General features: G+C 46.8%; 1 protein-coding gene across 3 annotated transcripts in view; it reads left to right on the forward strand.

The window, feature by feature from the left end:
- Positions 1-11,412, forward strand: part of DHX35 (DEAH-box helicase 35) — a 78,917-nt gene extending 67,505 nt beyond the window's left edge. For 2 of the 3 annotated variants that reach the window (XM_054467529.2, XM_054467526.2), the window contains 4 exons: positions 127-208; positions 2,419-2,490; positions 5,919-6,030; positions 10,194-11,412. In XM_054467529.2, the coding sequence (XP_054323504.2) occupies positions 127-208; positions 2,419-2,490; positions 5,919-6,030; positions 10,194-10,238 (311 nt within the window). In that variant the 3' untranslated portion in view covers positions 10,239-11,412. Of the gene's footprint in view, positions 1-126; positions 209-2,418; positions 2,491-5,918; positions 6,031-9,664; positions 9,748-10,193 lie in introns of all 3 variants that reach the window. The other variant, XM_063659380.1, reaches the window with a different exon arrangement.
- Positions 11,413-13,282: the final 1,870 nt, after the last annotated feature.

The raw sequence follows: 13,282 nt of genomic DNA on the forward strand, positions 1-13,282 counted from the left end.
GGAGAGGGTTTCCAGATGTCTTGAAGCAGCCTGGGGTGGTGCTGGGAGCGGATCCTGTGCGTTAGCGCACACGGAGCATAGGGCAGGCAAGGGTTTCACCCGCCTCTCTGTTGGCTGCCTATGTAGGTGACCCGGATCCGGTTCTGAGGTGCATTGTCTCTGGCTTCTTCGCCAATGCAGCGAGGTTTCATTCTACTGGAGCTTATAGGTAACATGATACTTGGTGAAGTCATTTGTTAAAGGAACAATCTTATAAATGACCCAAACCCCACAGAAAGCTGTGCAGAGATAGTAATTGCATAATTATTTGTAATTTCTACCATGTCTCCTTCCAAAACTGAGTTGAGGTTAGCGACATAGCTTTAAGCAAAATATCTTGACTTTCTAAAAATGATTCTCACATATTCAGCTCATCTATATGTTGTATGTTTTAGAAGGATGACAATTATACATCTTGAGACTGGTAATATTTCAATTGTAATGATAGAATAATATGATCTAAAGAAACCATTAAAAATAATGTTTCTCAGAGAAGTTATTTTACAATTGACTAGTTTATTATGTCTTTAGAGATCTGCACGACTGAAGTCACCTCCCACCCTGGTATAGTGTGGCCGGCCACACCTGGTGTCTTTGGAGGTAGCCAGGTGTTTCTCATGTGCTGGATGTGCCTCCTGCTACATAACCTGATTCTTCCAGTTCCATTTTCTAGACATAGGAAATCATTCATTGATGCCTTCCTAATGGTCTTTAGTATATTCAAATGCAGTGAAAACTAAGCGTAGCTTAGGCATATTGTAGCCTGTCAGTATCATGATTCTCCAAACTAATCACTCCAGTGCTTTGAATTGTTACTTTTATTCTGTCTTTTCTGTCTTTGGCTCATTTTAGTTTCATAACCTCACTGTAGCCTCTTAAAAGTGTAGCTATCATCATTTTCTGTTCTTTAATAAGAGAACACTCCGAAGAATTTCTCCCCAGCTCTTCTATGTATTATTTTGTCATTAATTTTTTTTCCCTGAGAAAATATTACTGCCCTGTTATCTTGAGGTCAGCCAAGATATCCCTTGTCCTGGGCTCCTGTTAATGAGTCCAGAGTTGCACTGAGCCTTTTTTAATTTTGACAGCCAGATCTGCTCCATCTAGTATCCTAGTAGCCGACTGTTGGAACTGCAGGATGGCACTTTACATTGATCTCTAGTATGTTCTGTTTGTTACTCGAGGCATGTTGTAGCCTGTCAGTATTGTGATTCATTTGCCCATTGTATGAGCTCATCTCCCCACCCTGAGTTGTCTGTATTTGAGGCAACTCGTCCATGTGGAGGCGACCCCCGCAGTGGCCCAAGATCTTCCCTAAGGAGTGCTGCCAGCTTGTCATCTTGATTGCTCCCACTCTCCTGGAGAGTCAGCAATTTTGACTAGTGTTTGGAAAATTCTTTTATCAGTGTCCTCAGCAACAATGTGGGCTACCTAAGAGGTTCCAGGCTAGTCATTCCTTTGAGACAACATTTAGTGTTGATCTGCTCACTACCACCTGGTAGGACTGCCCAGGACCCCAGGACACTGGCTTTATTACAGTGCCAATGAGGCACTCCGTCACAGCACTTGAAGCACTTCCCCCAAGAAACATCATTCTACTGAGTTGGAATTGGAAGTACTATTTCAGAGAAATTAATAGTCCAGTATTGAGCTTTTTTTTTTTTTTTTTTTTTGAGATGGAGTTTCGCTCTTGTTGCCCATGCTAGAGTGCAATGGGGTGATCTTGGCTCATCGCAACCTTTGCCTCCCAGTTTCAAGTGATTCTCCTGCCTCAGCCTCCGGAGTAGCTGGGATTACAGGCATGTGACACCACACCCAACTAATTTTGTATTTTTAGTAGACACAGGGTTTCTCCATGTTGGCCAGGCTGGTCTTGAACTCCTGACCTCAGGTGATCTGCCTGCTTGGCCTCCCAAAGTGCTGGGATTATAGGCATGAGCCACCACGCCTGGCCGTGAGCTTTCCTTTTTCATTATCATTGCGTCCCCCTATAGTCATTATCTTTAGTATTTAACTTTGCTTTTTAGATTATAGAAGAAATCACATGTATTATTTCCATTCCAAAGGAAATTGTTTTGAAAGAGCACCTGCAGAAGATACACATAAACATAGGCAGAGCATTTTATTCCTAAATGTTTTTGCTAAGTGCCCACGTGTTGCTTTTCTCCTCTTTGCTTTTTCCACATGATTTATTCTTGACTTCTGGGGTGGCAGCCAGGAGAGGGATCAAGAAAGGTTGCAAGAGAAGATGGAGATAATTATTTTGCTTGTGAGAAGTTCAGTCTGCATGCTTTTTTGGTAATATTAAAAATATCTGTGGGAAAGTCTTGCTATAAGTATTTAAAATGTGCTTCAGACAAAATTCTTCTATGTTCCAAGGACCATCCGTGATGACCATGAGCTGCACATACACCCTGCGTCAGTCCTCTATGCAGAGAAGCCGCCTCGCTGGTAAGCACATCCTGCTGCTTAGCCTGTGCCTGCTTTGAACAGGGCCATGTTCTTGTTTTTCTCCTGTACGTGTTTCTTGACATTGCCTCTAGAATTGCTGCTCTGGGCTGGGCGTGGTGGCTCACGCCTGTAATCCCAGCACTTTGGGAGGCCAATGTAGGCAGGTCACCTGAGGTCAGGAGTTCAAGACCAGCCTGGCCAACATGGTGAAACCTCATCTCTACTAAAAATACAAAAATTAGCCAGGCGTGATGGGCGCGTCTGTAATCTGAGCTACTCGGGAGGCTGAGGCAGGAGAATCGCTTGAACCTGGGAGGCAGAGGTTGCAGTGAGCTGAGATCACACCACTGCACTCTAGCCTGGGTGACAGAGTGAGATTCCGTGTCAAAAAAAAAAAAAGAGAGAATTTCTGCTCTGGCAAAGAGCTTCTTAAGCAAACAGTGATATTTGTCTACTCATTCATCCACTCAGCAAACGTTCATTTTCACCCACTGACTGGATGCTTAGCCCTGCATGAGGCACAGCTATGCAGAAATGAATTGGGATCCCAGCTCACCGTTCTTTTTTTTTTTGAGACAGAGTTTCGCTCTGTCGCCCAGGCTGGAGTACAGTGGCGGTGCTATCTTGGCTCACTGCAACCTCTGCCTCCCAGGTCCAAGTGATTCTCCTGCCTCAGCCACCTGAGTAGCTGAGACTATAGACGTGTGCAATCACGCCTGGCTAATTTTTGTATTTTTAGTAGAGATGGGGTTTCACTGTGTTGGCCAGGCTGGTCTCCAACTCCTGACCTCAGGTGATCCACCCACCTCGGCCTCCCAAAGCTCTGGGATTACAGGCATGAGCCACCGTGCCCGGCCCCAGCCCACAGTTTTGACATAGAGACAGACACAGAGTCAACTACCTTAGGGGAAGGGCTTTACTAGCGGCATGGATGAAGTGCTGGGCTCAGCACATCATGTGCCAGTGAGAGTCAGGGCAGGCTTCATGGAGGAGATAACATTCATTCTGAACCTGGAAACGAGAGTGTTCAGGCAGAAAGGACCCGGAGGGCATTCCAGGTAGAGAAGTAGCAGGGGCAGAGCCATGGAACATAAAGGAACCTCATGCATTTGGGAAATGGGGAATCATTGGTATGGGTGGCCAATGCAATGGTGCTGCTCTGTAACACTGCCTGGGAAGAAAGAGGTAAGCACAGAAGTCTAGAGTAGGCCTTTAGACATCTTTGTAGCATTTCAATGGTTAAGTTTATGTTTGTCCAATTTAATAATAAAAATTGGGGGCTTATTTTTTTCTTGTTTACAATTTCATTTTTCTAGAATTCATTTATATTGTATTTTACCAATAAAAAGTACTGATTAAAAGTACTGATCAACCATTGGATTTTGTTTTTTTGAGACAGTGTCTCACTCTGTTTTTTTGAGACAGTGTCTCAATCTGTTGCCCAGTGGTGTGATCTTGGCTCACTTCAACCTCCGCCTCCGAGGTTCAAGTGATTCTCCTGCCTCAGCCTCCCGAGTAGCTGGGATTGCAGGTGCATGCCACCACGCCCAGCTAATTTTTGTATTTTTAGTAGAGACGGGGTTTCGCCATGTTGGCCAGGCTGGTCTCAAACTCCTGACCTCAGGTGATCCGCCCACCTCAGCCTCCCGAAGTGCTGGGATTACAGGCGTGAGCCACCGTGCCTGGCCCAGATTGGAAATTTTAAAGACAACAACAACTTGTCCTTCTCTAGTTGGAAGATGGAGAAGCCCTGGGAAAAAGGGTGGGGTGTGTGTGGAGAGAGGGAGAGAAGATAGTGGTAGATTTGAAGGCAAGAAGGTCTCTGGTCAAACACTTTTTACCCTAGAATTGCGGCTTTCAAAGTGTGGTCTCCAGCCCAGCATCAGTATCACCTGGAAACTTGTACAAAATGCAGCTTCTCAGGCTGTGCCAAGTCCCATTCAATCAGAAACTGGACTAGGGCCTAGGACTCCATTTTAACAAGCCCTCCAGATGTTTCTGTTGGGCAGTAAAATTAGAGTTCTGTTTCCCTAGACCAAGGAATCAGATTTATCCTGTAGCCAGTGCAGACCTAGAAGTTTCTTAGGTTGAAAGCACCTTGGTCAGTTCTGGGTTTAGAAATGTTACCCAGTGACCACACTAATGTGGTCAGGATATGCACACTCATGTGTGCAGGATAATTTGAAGAGTGCCCACGCCTGTCATCTCAGCACTTTTGAGAGGCTGAGGCCAGAGGATTGCTTGAGGTCAGGAGTTCAATACCAGCCTGGGTACCATAGCCAGACCTCAACTCTCAAAAAAAAAAATTAGCCAGGCATGGTGGCACATGGCTGTAGTACTAGCTACTCAGGAGACTGAGACAGGAGGATCGCTTGAGCCCAGGAGATTGAGGCTTCAGTGAGCCATGATTGCACCACTGCACTCCAGCCTGGGTGACAGAGGGAGACCCTGCCTTTAAAAAAAAAATGTTTTTTAAATCAAGAGAGATGCAAAACCTCAGTTTTAGATCCTTTTTTTGCTGACTTTTGGGTGGCTAAATTTGGGAGTTGCTTAAAAGAGAAAGGCTTTTCTTTTTCTTGCTTCATTCCTAAGGAGCTCTGAAGGGCAAAGAAAGGTTGGGGAAATAGAGCCAGCCTGAAGCCGTGCCATACCATTCAGGTGGCAAAGAAAGTGCCCCCCCATCACGGCCTCTTTGCAGGGGGACCCTCCTTTTTCCTTTCATCAGCTGAGATTCACTTACTGGTTTTTGAGGGGTGGGGAACTGTAGTGTGGCTGGTATGTTTATAGTTACGCGGGAAGCCCTGAATCAGCACTTCGGATGTTTCAGAAATTAATATCTACTCATATGCACACCTAAAATCAGGGGACTGGATGTTATGCTCTTGGCTCTTTGGTTGTCTATTACCTGAGCCTCAGAAACATTTTTTCCCTTAAATAAAGGTATAATTTATTTACAGTGCAAGATGAGTTTTGACAAATGTGTATACCCATGTAACCTGGACCCACATAAGTTATACAATATTGTTATCATTTTAGAAAATTCCTTTGTGTCTCTTTATAGTCAGTTCCCAGCCTCTTTCAGAATCAGGCAAGTCTTTGCCTCTATTTCTGCATTTTCTAATAAAGTCATTAGGCTCAGTTCAGAGTTCTGTAAATGCAGATGAAGGATCCAGAAAGGTCCTTCGTGGATAACTGAGATGCCCCAGAAGTCATTTAGGATTTAGAGTATCATCTGAAAAATGGACACACCATTACCCAGCACTTAGGTCTTGAGGCTGTGGTGAGCAACATAAATGCATGTGTTTAGCACAGTGTCTGGCACATAGAGTAGAACCTGTTAAAGGTTAAAGGAAACAGCATGTCTAACTGTGGTTCCTGACTGTCATCACAAGAGGGGGAAATTAGCTCATGTTTCTTTCTCATTTCAGGGTTATCTATAACGAAGTTATACAAACCTCCAAGTATTACATGAGAGATGTGACTGCCATTGAATCGGCCTGGCTGTTGGAGCTGGCTCCACACTTTTATCAACAAGGAACGGTAGGAATGAACTGAGTCTGTGCCCCAGCCACCTGTTCGCAGCATCTCCATGTTTTTAAATGTACTTTTTTTTTCCAATTTAATGCCCTATGTGTGTTCCCGCTAGTGGTGTATAGGGTGGAAAGGCCATTACCATATCCCCAAAACATTCTGGGAAAGCACTCTAGCATTTAATTCATAGTGAAGTGCAGTTAAAAATAAATCCCCCTAACCTCATAAGAAAAAAAAAGAAAAAAGATATTGCTTTCTTTCTCCTTTTGCTCTTCCAAACTTTTTTTTTTTTTTTTTTTGAGACAGAGTCTCGCTTTGTTGCCCTGGCTGGAGTGCAATGGCGCGATCATGGCTCACTGCAAGCTCCGTTTCCCGGGTTCAAGCAATTCTCCTGCCTTAGCCCCCATGTAGCTGGGATTACAGGTGTGTGCCACCATGTCTGGCTCATTTTTTTCTTTTTCTTTTTTTTTTGTATTTTTAATAGAGACAACGGTTTCACTGTGTTGGCCAGGCTGGTTTCAAACTCCTGGCCTCAAGTGATCCCCCCACCTCAGCCTCCCAAAGTGCTGGGATTACAGGTATGAGCCAGCAGGCCTGGCCTGAGCTAATTAAAAAAAATTTTTTTAGGGATGGGGTTTCACTATTTTGCCCAGGCTAGTCTCAAATACCTGGGCTCAAATGGTCCTCCTGCCTTGGTCTCCCAAATTGCTGGGATTACAGGTGTGAGCCACCATGCCCACCAGTTCGTTTTTTATTTTTATTTATTTATTTTTGAGACAGAGTCTTGCTCTCTCATCCTGGCTGGAATGCAGTGGCACAATCTCAGCTCACTGCAACCTCTGCTTCCCAGGTTCAAGTGATTCTCCTGCCTCAGCCTCTCTAATAGCTGGGATTACAGGTGTGCGCCACCATGCCCGGCTAATTTTTGTATTTTTAGTAGAGACAGAGTTTTGCCATATTGGCCAGGCTGGTCTTGAACTCCTGACCTCTGGTGATCCGCCCGCCTTGGTCTCCCAAAGTGTTGGGATTACAGGTGTGAGCCACCACGCCCAGCTCCTTTTTTAAAAGGGTTACAGCCCTGTGCTGTTTGTTGCCTGAAAATACTTGCTTTACATATTTTGCCCAAGTTTACTGTTGTTTACAGCAGAAGGGAAAGTCCAAAACCTTTTTCTCCATTAGGGCCAGAATTGGACTACACAGTGTTTCCAAAGCGATATTTGAATGATTGCCACATTTAAAAATTGGGAGATTTCATATTAAACATGAATTTCTGGTTTCTCTTGAAAGACATGTTTAGTCTGGCAACACTAGGCTTGAGTTCCTACGTGGTGGCATCACAGGGGCTTAGCGGTGGCTGCCTGCTGTCAGTGACATCGCCAGGTGCCATAGTCCCATGTCACTTGCTTACTTGCCTGCTCCACTCTAGGAGACATTTGAATTTGTGACCCTGTAAATGGAAGAATCTCCTCATCTCTCCCGCTCCAGCAAAGTCAAGGGAAATTGCTCTCTCAAAATTTTATAATATTTAATTTTTATCTAATCAAACAAAAACCATTTCACACCTTTATAGTTCTTCACACATCCCAATTCATATATTTCAGCTAGACAGCAGATCAGCCTGCAGGGACTGATAAAAATGCAGAGTGTGTTGTCTTTGCTGAATTAGGTTGATAAGAATAAACCTGGTGAAAGAAAGGCTTTTCCTTCAAAACCTCTCAGGTGGAAAGCAGCAGACTTCAGGAGTCAAGAGAAGGGATCAGAAAGGTAAACTAGAGGTTGAAAGAGGAATGTTGCAGTGGTCAAAATGCCTGTTAAAGCAAGAAGATGCAGACAGCCAGAGAAGGATAAGCCTGAAATTGTCTTGGATTCATTTAGACTCTTGGAAACAGAATTAGCCCAGAAGCTGAGTCATTTTCCCTTCTCAGCTCAAAATTCCAGTTTCTTTAGGTCAAACCCACAAAGTTAAAGAGCAAATAGCTTCAGAAGTTTGAAGAAAATGACAAGCCCAAATTTCTTCATTTGTCTCTTCTCTCCAAATGGCTTTTTTATTTTTAAGCCCATCACCTCCACTGTCATTGGAGTATTTTTAGAGAGGCTGGGACAGACCTTTAGAAATCACCTAGTGCGGCCGAGCACAGTGGCTCACGCCTGTAATCCCAGCACTTTGGGAGGCTGAGGTGGTTGGATCACATGAGGACAGGAGTTCGAGACCAGCCTGGCCAACGTGGTGAAACCCCGTCTCTACTAAAAATACAAAAATTAGCTGGGCATGGTGGCATGTGCCTGTAATCCCAGCTACTTGGGAGGCTGAGGCAGGAGAATCACTTGAACCCAGGAGGTGGAGGCTGCAGTGAGCCGAGATCACGCCACTGCACTCCAGCCTAGGCGACAGAGCAAGACTGTCCCAAAAAAAAAAAAAAAAAAAGAAATCACCTAATACAACAACCTCATTGTATAACGATGGTCCCCAAACCACAGAGAAACTTGTGTTGTTTCTTAACTGTATAGTCCAAGGGCACTTGTACTATTAACTTGTCCAAAGCAGATTGATTTCTCAAAGAACCTCCAGATCTGCAGGGGTTGCCCATGTATGGTAGATGTTCCTTTATTGAACACAGTGCAGCACCTCGCAACCGTCCACAGCCCACAGATCATTCACGGCTCTGTTCCTGGCACCTTTGGAGACTTTCCATCACCGCTGTTTTTCAGAATGTTGCTCTCACCCTGTGTGGAGGCCTGAAATGGTTCAGAGTCAGCTTTGTTTATATTCAACATTCTTCCCAGAAAAAAGCACCAAAAATGGCCCCACAGGCACAATGGCGTCATCTCCCATCCCCAAGCTAAGGCCATGGATATCTAACATTAGCTGTAGGGGTTATATCAGGTGATGTGTAGAGAGGAGAGAATTCAGAGAAATTCAGCAAGACCTACAGCTAGACAGGGGAAGAACGGGGTGACCTATTCAGAGATTTGCCTTCTGGCTTTTAAATTATTTTTCCTTATTCTCAAAGATATCTTCATTATTAGGGAAAACCCTTTTAACGTGGCCTTTGCAAGAGCCTGTAGTGGTCCTCCCTCAGATGTAAGCAGATGGAAAGTCTGAGTTCTTGTAGCTCATTTAGATCCGGGTCCTGTTCGCTCTGTTGTCTCTCACGTCATACCTGGTGGTGCGCTGTGTCTTTGTGCACGCCCTCCATTTTTTCAGGGCCTGCAGTTCTCTCTGGGGGCAATGCGGCCTGATGTTATGAGGCCATGTGGCCGTGCTAAGAAGTGGGCACACCAGCTCCGGAGCAGTTGGGGTTGGCATTCTCATGTGAGGCTCTCACTGTGTGTTAGTTGGCACGGCTCAGGGATCTCTTGGTTATTGATGAGTAGTAATGGGCTGTCGGGTGTATCCCAGTTGATGAGTGGAGGGAGGTCTTTCATTAAAAGCTTATATTTACACACTCTGCCTCAAAGGCGTATTTAAGGATTTCTGCCACTTTTGGCTTTGCTTTAGAATGTAAAAAATACTTCATTTTCCAATCCTATTATCTGATGCCTATGATTATAATATTGTGCTTCATGTTATTCATAATGGTAGAAAGTGACATTTCTGGGGGAAAAAAAGTGTCACTAGGAGGTGTCCTTTCTGTCTTCCCAGCAAGCTTGTACCCTCCATGTGGGCAGAGGCCGTGTCTTTATCTCCATCCTTGAGCATGGGTACCTGGCGTGTCGAGATGCTTGGTAAATTGACTTCCTTGTTCCTAAAGAGAGAATAATTTTTCTTGACTATTGTCAGGAACTTCCTGGAGATTTGAGGTCATTTCCAGACTGAGCCCAGTCTCCTGAGCACAGTTGTCTGGCTGCAGTGCTGTCCTCTAGGCTGGGGCAGAGGGAGAGCCGTGTCTCAAAAAGAAAACCTTTCCTTGACAGCTTTCGCAGAGCCCTGTATAACCAGCTTCAGCCGCTGTGGCTTGGGCCTCGGGTTGCTGGCGGCTGAATTAAGGTCAGCTTCTTCATTGGCCACTTGGGCTTTTTCCTTCCAGGCTATTTCATGAACAGCTCAGCATTTACTGGGAAGATGTGGACCAGATGGAAGATTTGATGTGGTCATTCATATGGGGATTATGTTGCAGTCTGGTTTCTTTGTCTAATAAACCCCAACTGTAGTGTCTTCTCTTCTGTTGCAGCACCTGTCTCTGAAAGCCAAAAGGGCCAAGGTCCAGGACCAGTGAGAGGAGCCCACAGCCGTGGCTGCAGGGACTGCTGGTGTCCTCTCCTCCATGCTGCTGCCCCTGGCCCCAGGTGGGGTGAGCTGGCACAAGCTCCTGTGGAATGTTTGGTTGCTCTGAAGGGGGCTGCGGCCTGTTCATTAGTCCTTTCTTCCCGCTGCCCACAGCATTTGCGTCCTTGCTGGGATCTTGGAGGACTTTGTGCATGGGCAGGCATCCTTCTGTGCTGCAGCGGGCAGAGTGGGAGTTGGCTCACTCAGCACTCTCACTAACCCAGCATGCCACTTCCAGCAGGCACGCAGCCCTGGCCCAGCTCTATGGGTAACAAGCAGGAAAGTTAGCCACTGAAGGTCGAAACACCATGTGGGGTGGACAGAGCGTTTGCTGGGCTGGCTTTGCTTTCCCTCCTGGGGCCACGGCTGTGTTAACCAATGAGGTCCGCTGCCAGGTGTGAACAAGCGTGTCGCTATGAAGGAACAAAACATTGGGGATCTCTGCCGAAACCACCAAGGGGCATGTCTGATGGGCACAGGGGCTCCCAAACCCACTGGCTTCTGTCTGTCTTCAGCCCATGTCCCTGTTTTTCTGCAGCCAGGAGACTTGCAAGGGATTGGTGATTGACAGAGAGGACTCATGCGCTGTTTTGTGTTAGCCGAGGATTTGTGTTTCACAAGTGGGCTTAGCGTCCTCTCAGAGTGCAGTGCCAGGTCCTGGTGCCACGCTAGCTGAGCACTCAGGAGAGTTCATCAGCTCAGATCCCGCAGGGCCTCCTCTTTAGCAGGAATTCACAACAGTTTGGATGCCCTAAACTTCTGTAGCTCAGGAACATCACTGGTGTATTTGTTTTTTTGTTTGTTTGGGTTCTTGCAAGAGCGCGCGGGGGCGGTTCTTCCAGCAGGCACTGGTTTTGTTGCCCCGGGGCTGCTTTGCTGTGATGATGATTACATTTCAACACATGCCAGATGCAGATTTTTTCCCTTACTGTTTCAATGACCTTTATTTTAAAAACACATAGCTTGAACATTTATTTTTATACTGATATTAGTTTGGATGTGCCACTTTTGGCACCAAACGTGTATGTCATTTTTATTTCCATTTTATAAACATGTAAATAATAGTGATAACTTGTTAATAATAGTAAACCTTTCTACCTAAAGTAAATGTCTTCCCTCCCACACCTGGTTCTCATGGTCTGTATGTTGAGATGTTCTAATGAATTGTTCGGAGTGAGGGCCTGACATTAGCTAAGAAACTTAATGCTGTGGCATACAGCAGCTTTGGGACCTCAGGGACACAGGAAGCCCCCTAAAGCAAGATGATGTGACTGAATGACCTCAAGACCTGATTAAACTGTGGGACGTTTAAAAGAAGTCCCAAAGAGGTGCTAATTCTTGCCAGTTTCCAATTGGGATCTTCCTGTAGAGAGGTCAGAAACATTATTTTTCAAGTTTGGCTTTAGGAATGGGGCTGATCCTAAAAAGCTTATGTGGCTGTGGAAGGGGAAGGGTACAGGTTTCACATCCTCAGATTGGAGACCAGAGTCCACTGGAAGCCTGGACAATCTGGAGGGAGCACCCAGAGGCAAGCCTGTCCCTGCACGCTGCTGCTTGTACCCCTGGGCGCCTGATCCTGAGCACATGCCTCCCCTCTGTCTCTCCACCTTTCAGAAGGCAGCCTTCCCCAGGAGACACCTCCCAGTGTTGTGTCCTGTGTTATGTCACAGTCTGTGATGGGTGGGACAGGTCCTTGCTGTCCGAAGCAACTGCAAAATCCTGGGCCCGTGGGGAGGCCCCTTTACAGTAGGAATGGTTAAGGCTGGGACCACACAACTCACCAGGGAGTAGGGCCTGGCCTGGGTGAGAGAGATGAGAGCTTTTGACTTTGTCTGTTGCAGGTCTGTGTCACCGTTCCCATTATCAGCTCACAGATGTGACAGCAGGGCCTAGTACCTCACAGACTGTCCCCTAGTACTTCCACAGAATTAGTCCCCTTGGGCTCCACACAGGTCTTCAGATACTGCTAGTGAAATTCCCCACAGCATTGCTGTGTCTTCCCTTTGGAGCAAGTGAGAGGGCAGAGAGAAGCTAGCACTGGAAAGCATGAAGGCGGTGGTGCCCTGTAGGCCCAGAGATGGCAGCTTTCTGTGTTGGTGGCTTGCAGAGACCCTGCCAGTTCTCTGCCATAGCTGGTTTCCCCGGGGCTTGGACATTGTCATCACAGGGAGCCCTTGGTTCAGCCAGTGCACCGCTCAGTCCAGCCAGCAAATGTTGAGCCCTCAGGCCATGTGCATGGCACAGGGATGAGGTGGAGACACTTGACAACAAGTAACCAGATGAGTGGACCAGGATGGAGCTGGGCGCGCAAGAAGGACAGGGTGGCAGGAGATGGCAGAGGTCCAGTAGGGGTTGTTAAGGCCAGGGCTGTATCCACAGAGACATCTCCACGACAAGATGCTTTCCTGGTGAAAGGACTGACCACTCTCATGTTCTTCCCTGGCCATCCCCGCACTGCTGAGCATTTCACATGGGCCATGAACTTGGAGAGCTGCCTAGTGCCCCAGCTCCATGCTCCCATCTCCACTGTTTTGTCCTGGTGTCAGCACAGCCTGCTATCAGTGCTGCTCTAGCTTCATGGGCCGGGCCCTGCCATTCAGTCCTGGGTTGTCCCCAGCACCCCAGCCCTGCCCTCAGCTCTGTTTTCCAGGGCCTGGTGCTGACAGTGTGGCTGACACGTCTCCTAGCCTGAGCAAGGACGTCTGCTCCTGACCAGATGGAGGGTTGGGTGGCTGGGGGAGGGAGGCGCAGGCCAAGGGGCCTAAATCTGGAAAACCACGAGACTCCGTCCTGGAGCCACAAGACTGGATGTCTGGCAGTGAGGCCTGGGAAGCTGTAAGCTGTAAAAGCCCCATCTCGGGTGATTCTGATGAAGTGGTGGGCTTGGGAATCCTGGGGACAGGAGTTGAAGATGTGAAGACATGCAGCCCAGTGGACAGATAGCCCCCAGCGGGAAGATCAGAGCGTCAGGTCTGAGTGAAAGCTGATAAATTG

Source organism: Pongo pygmaeus, chromosome 21, assembly GCF_028885625.2.
Source record: "Pongo pygmaeus isolate AG05252 chromosome 21, NHGRI_mPonPyg2-v2.0_pri, whole genome shotgun sequence".
Classification (NCBI taxonomy): domain Eukaryota; kingdom Metazoa; phylum Chordata; class Mammalia; order Primates; family Hominidae; genus Pongo; species Pongo pygmaeus.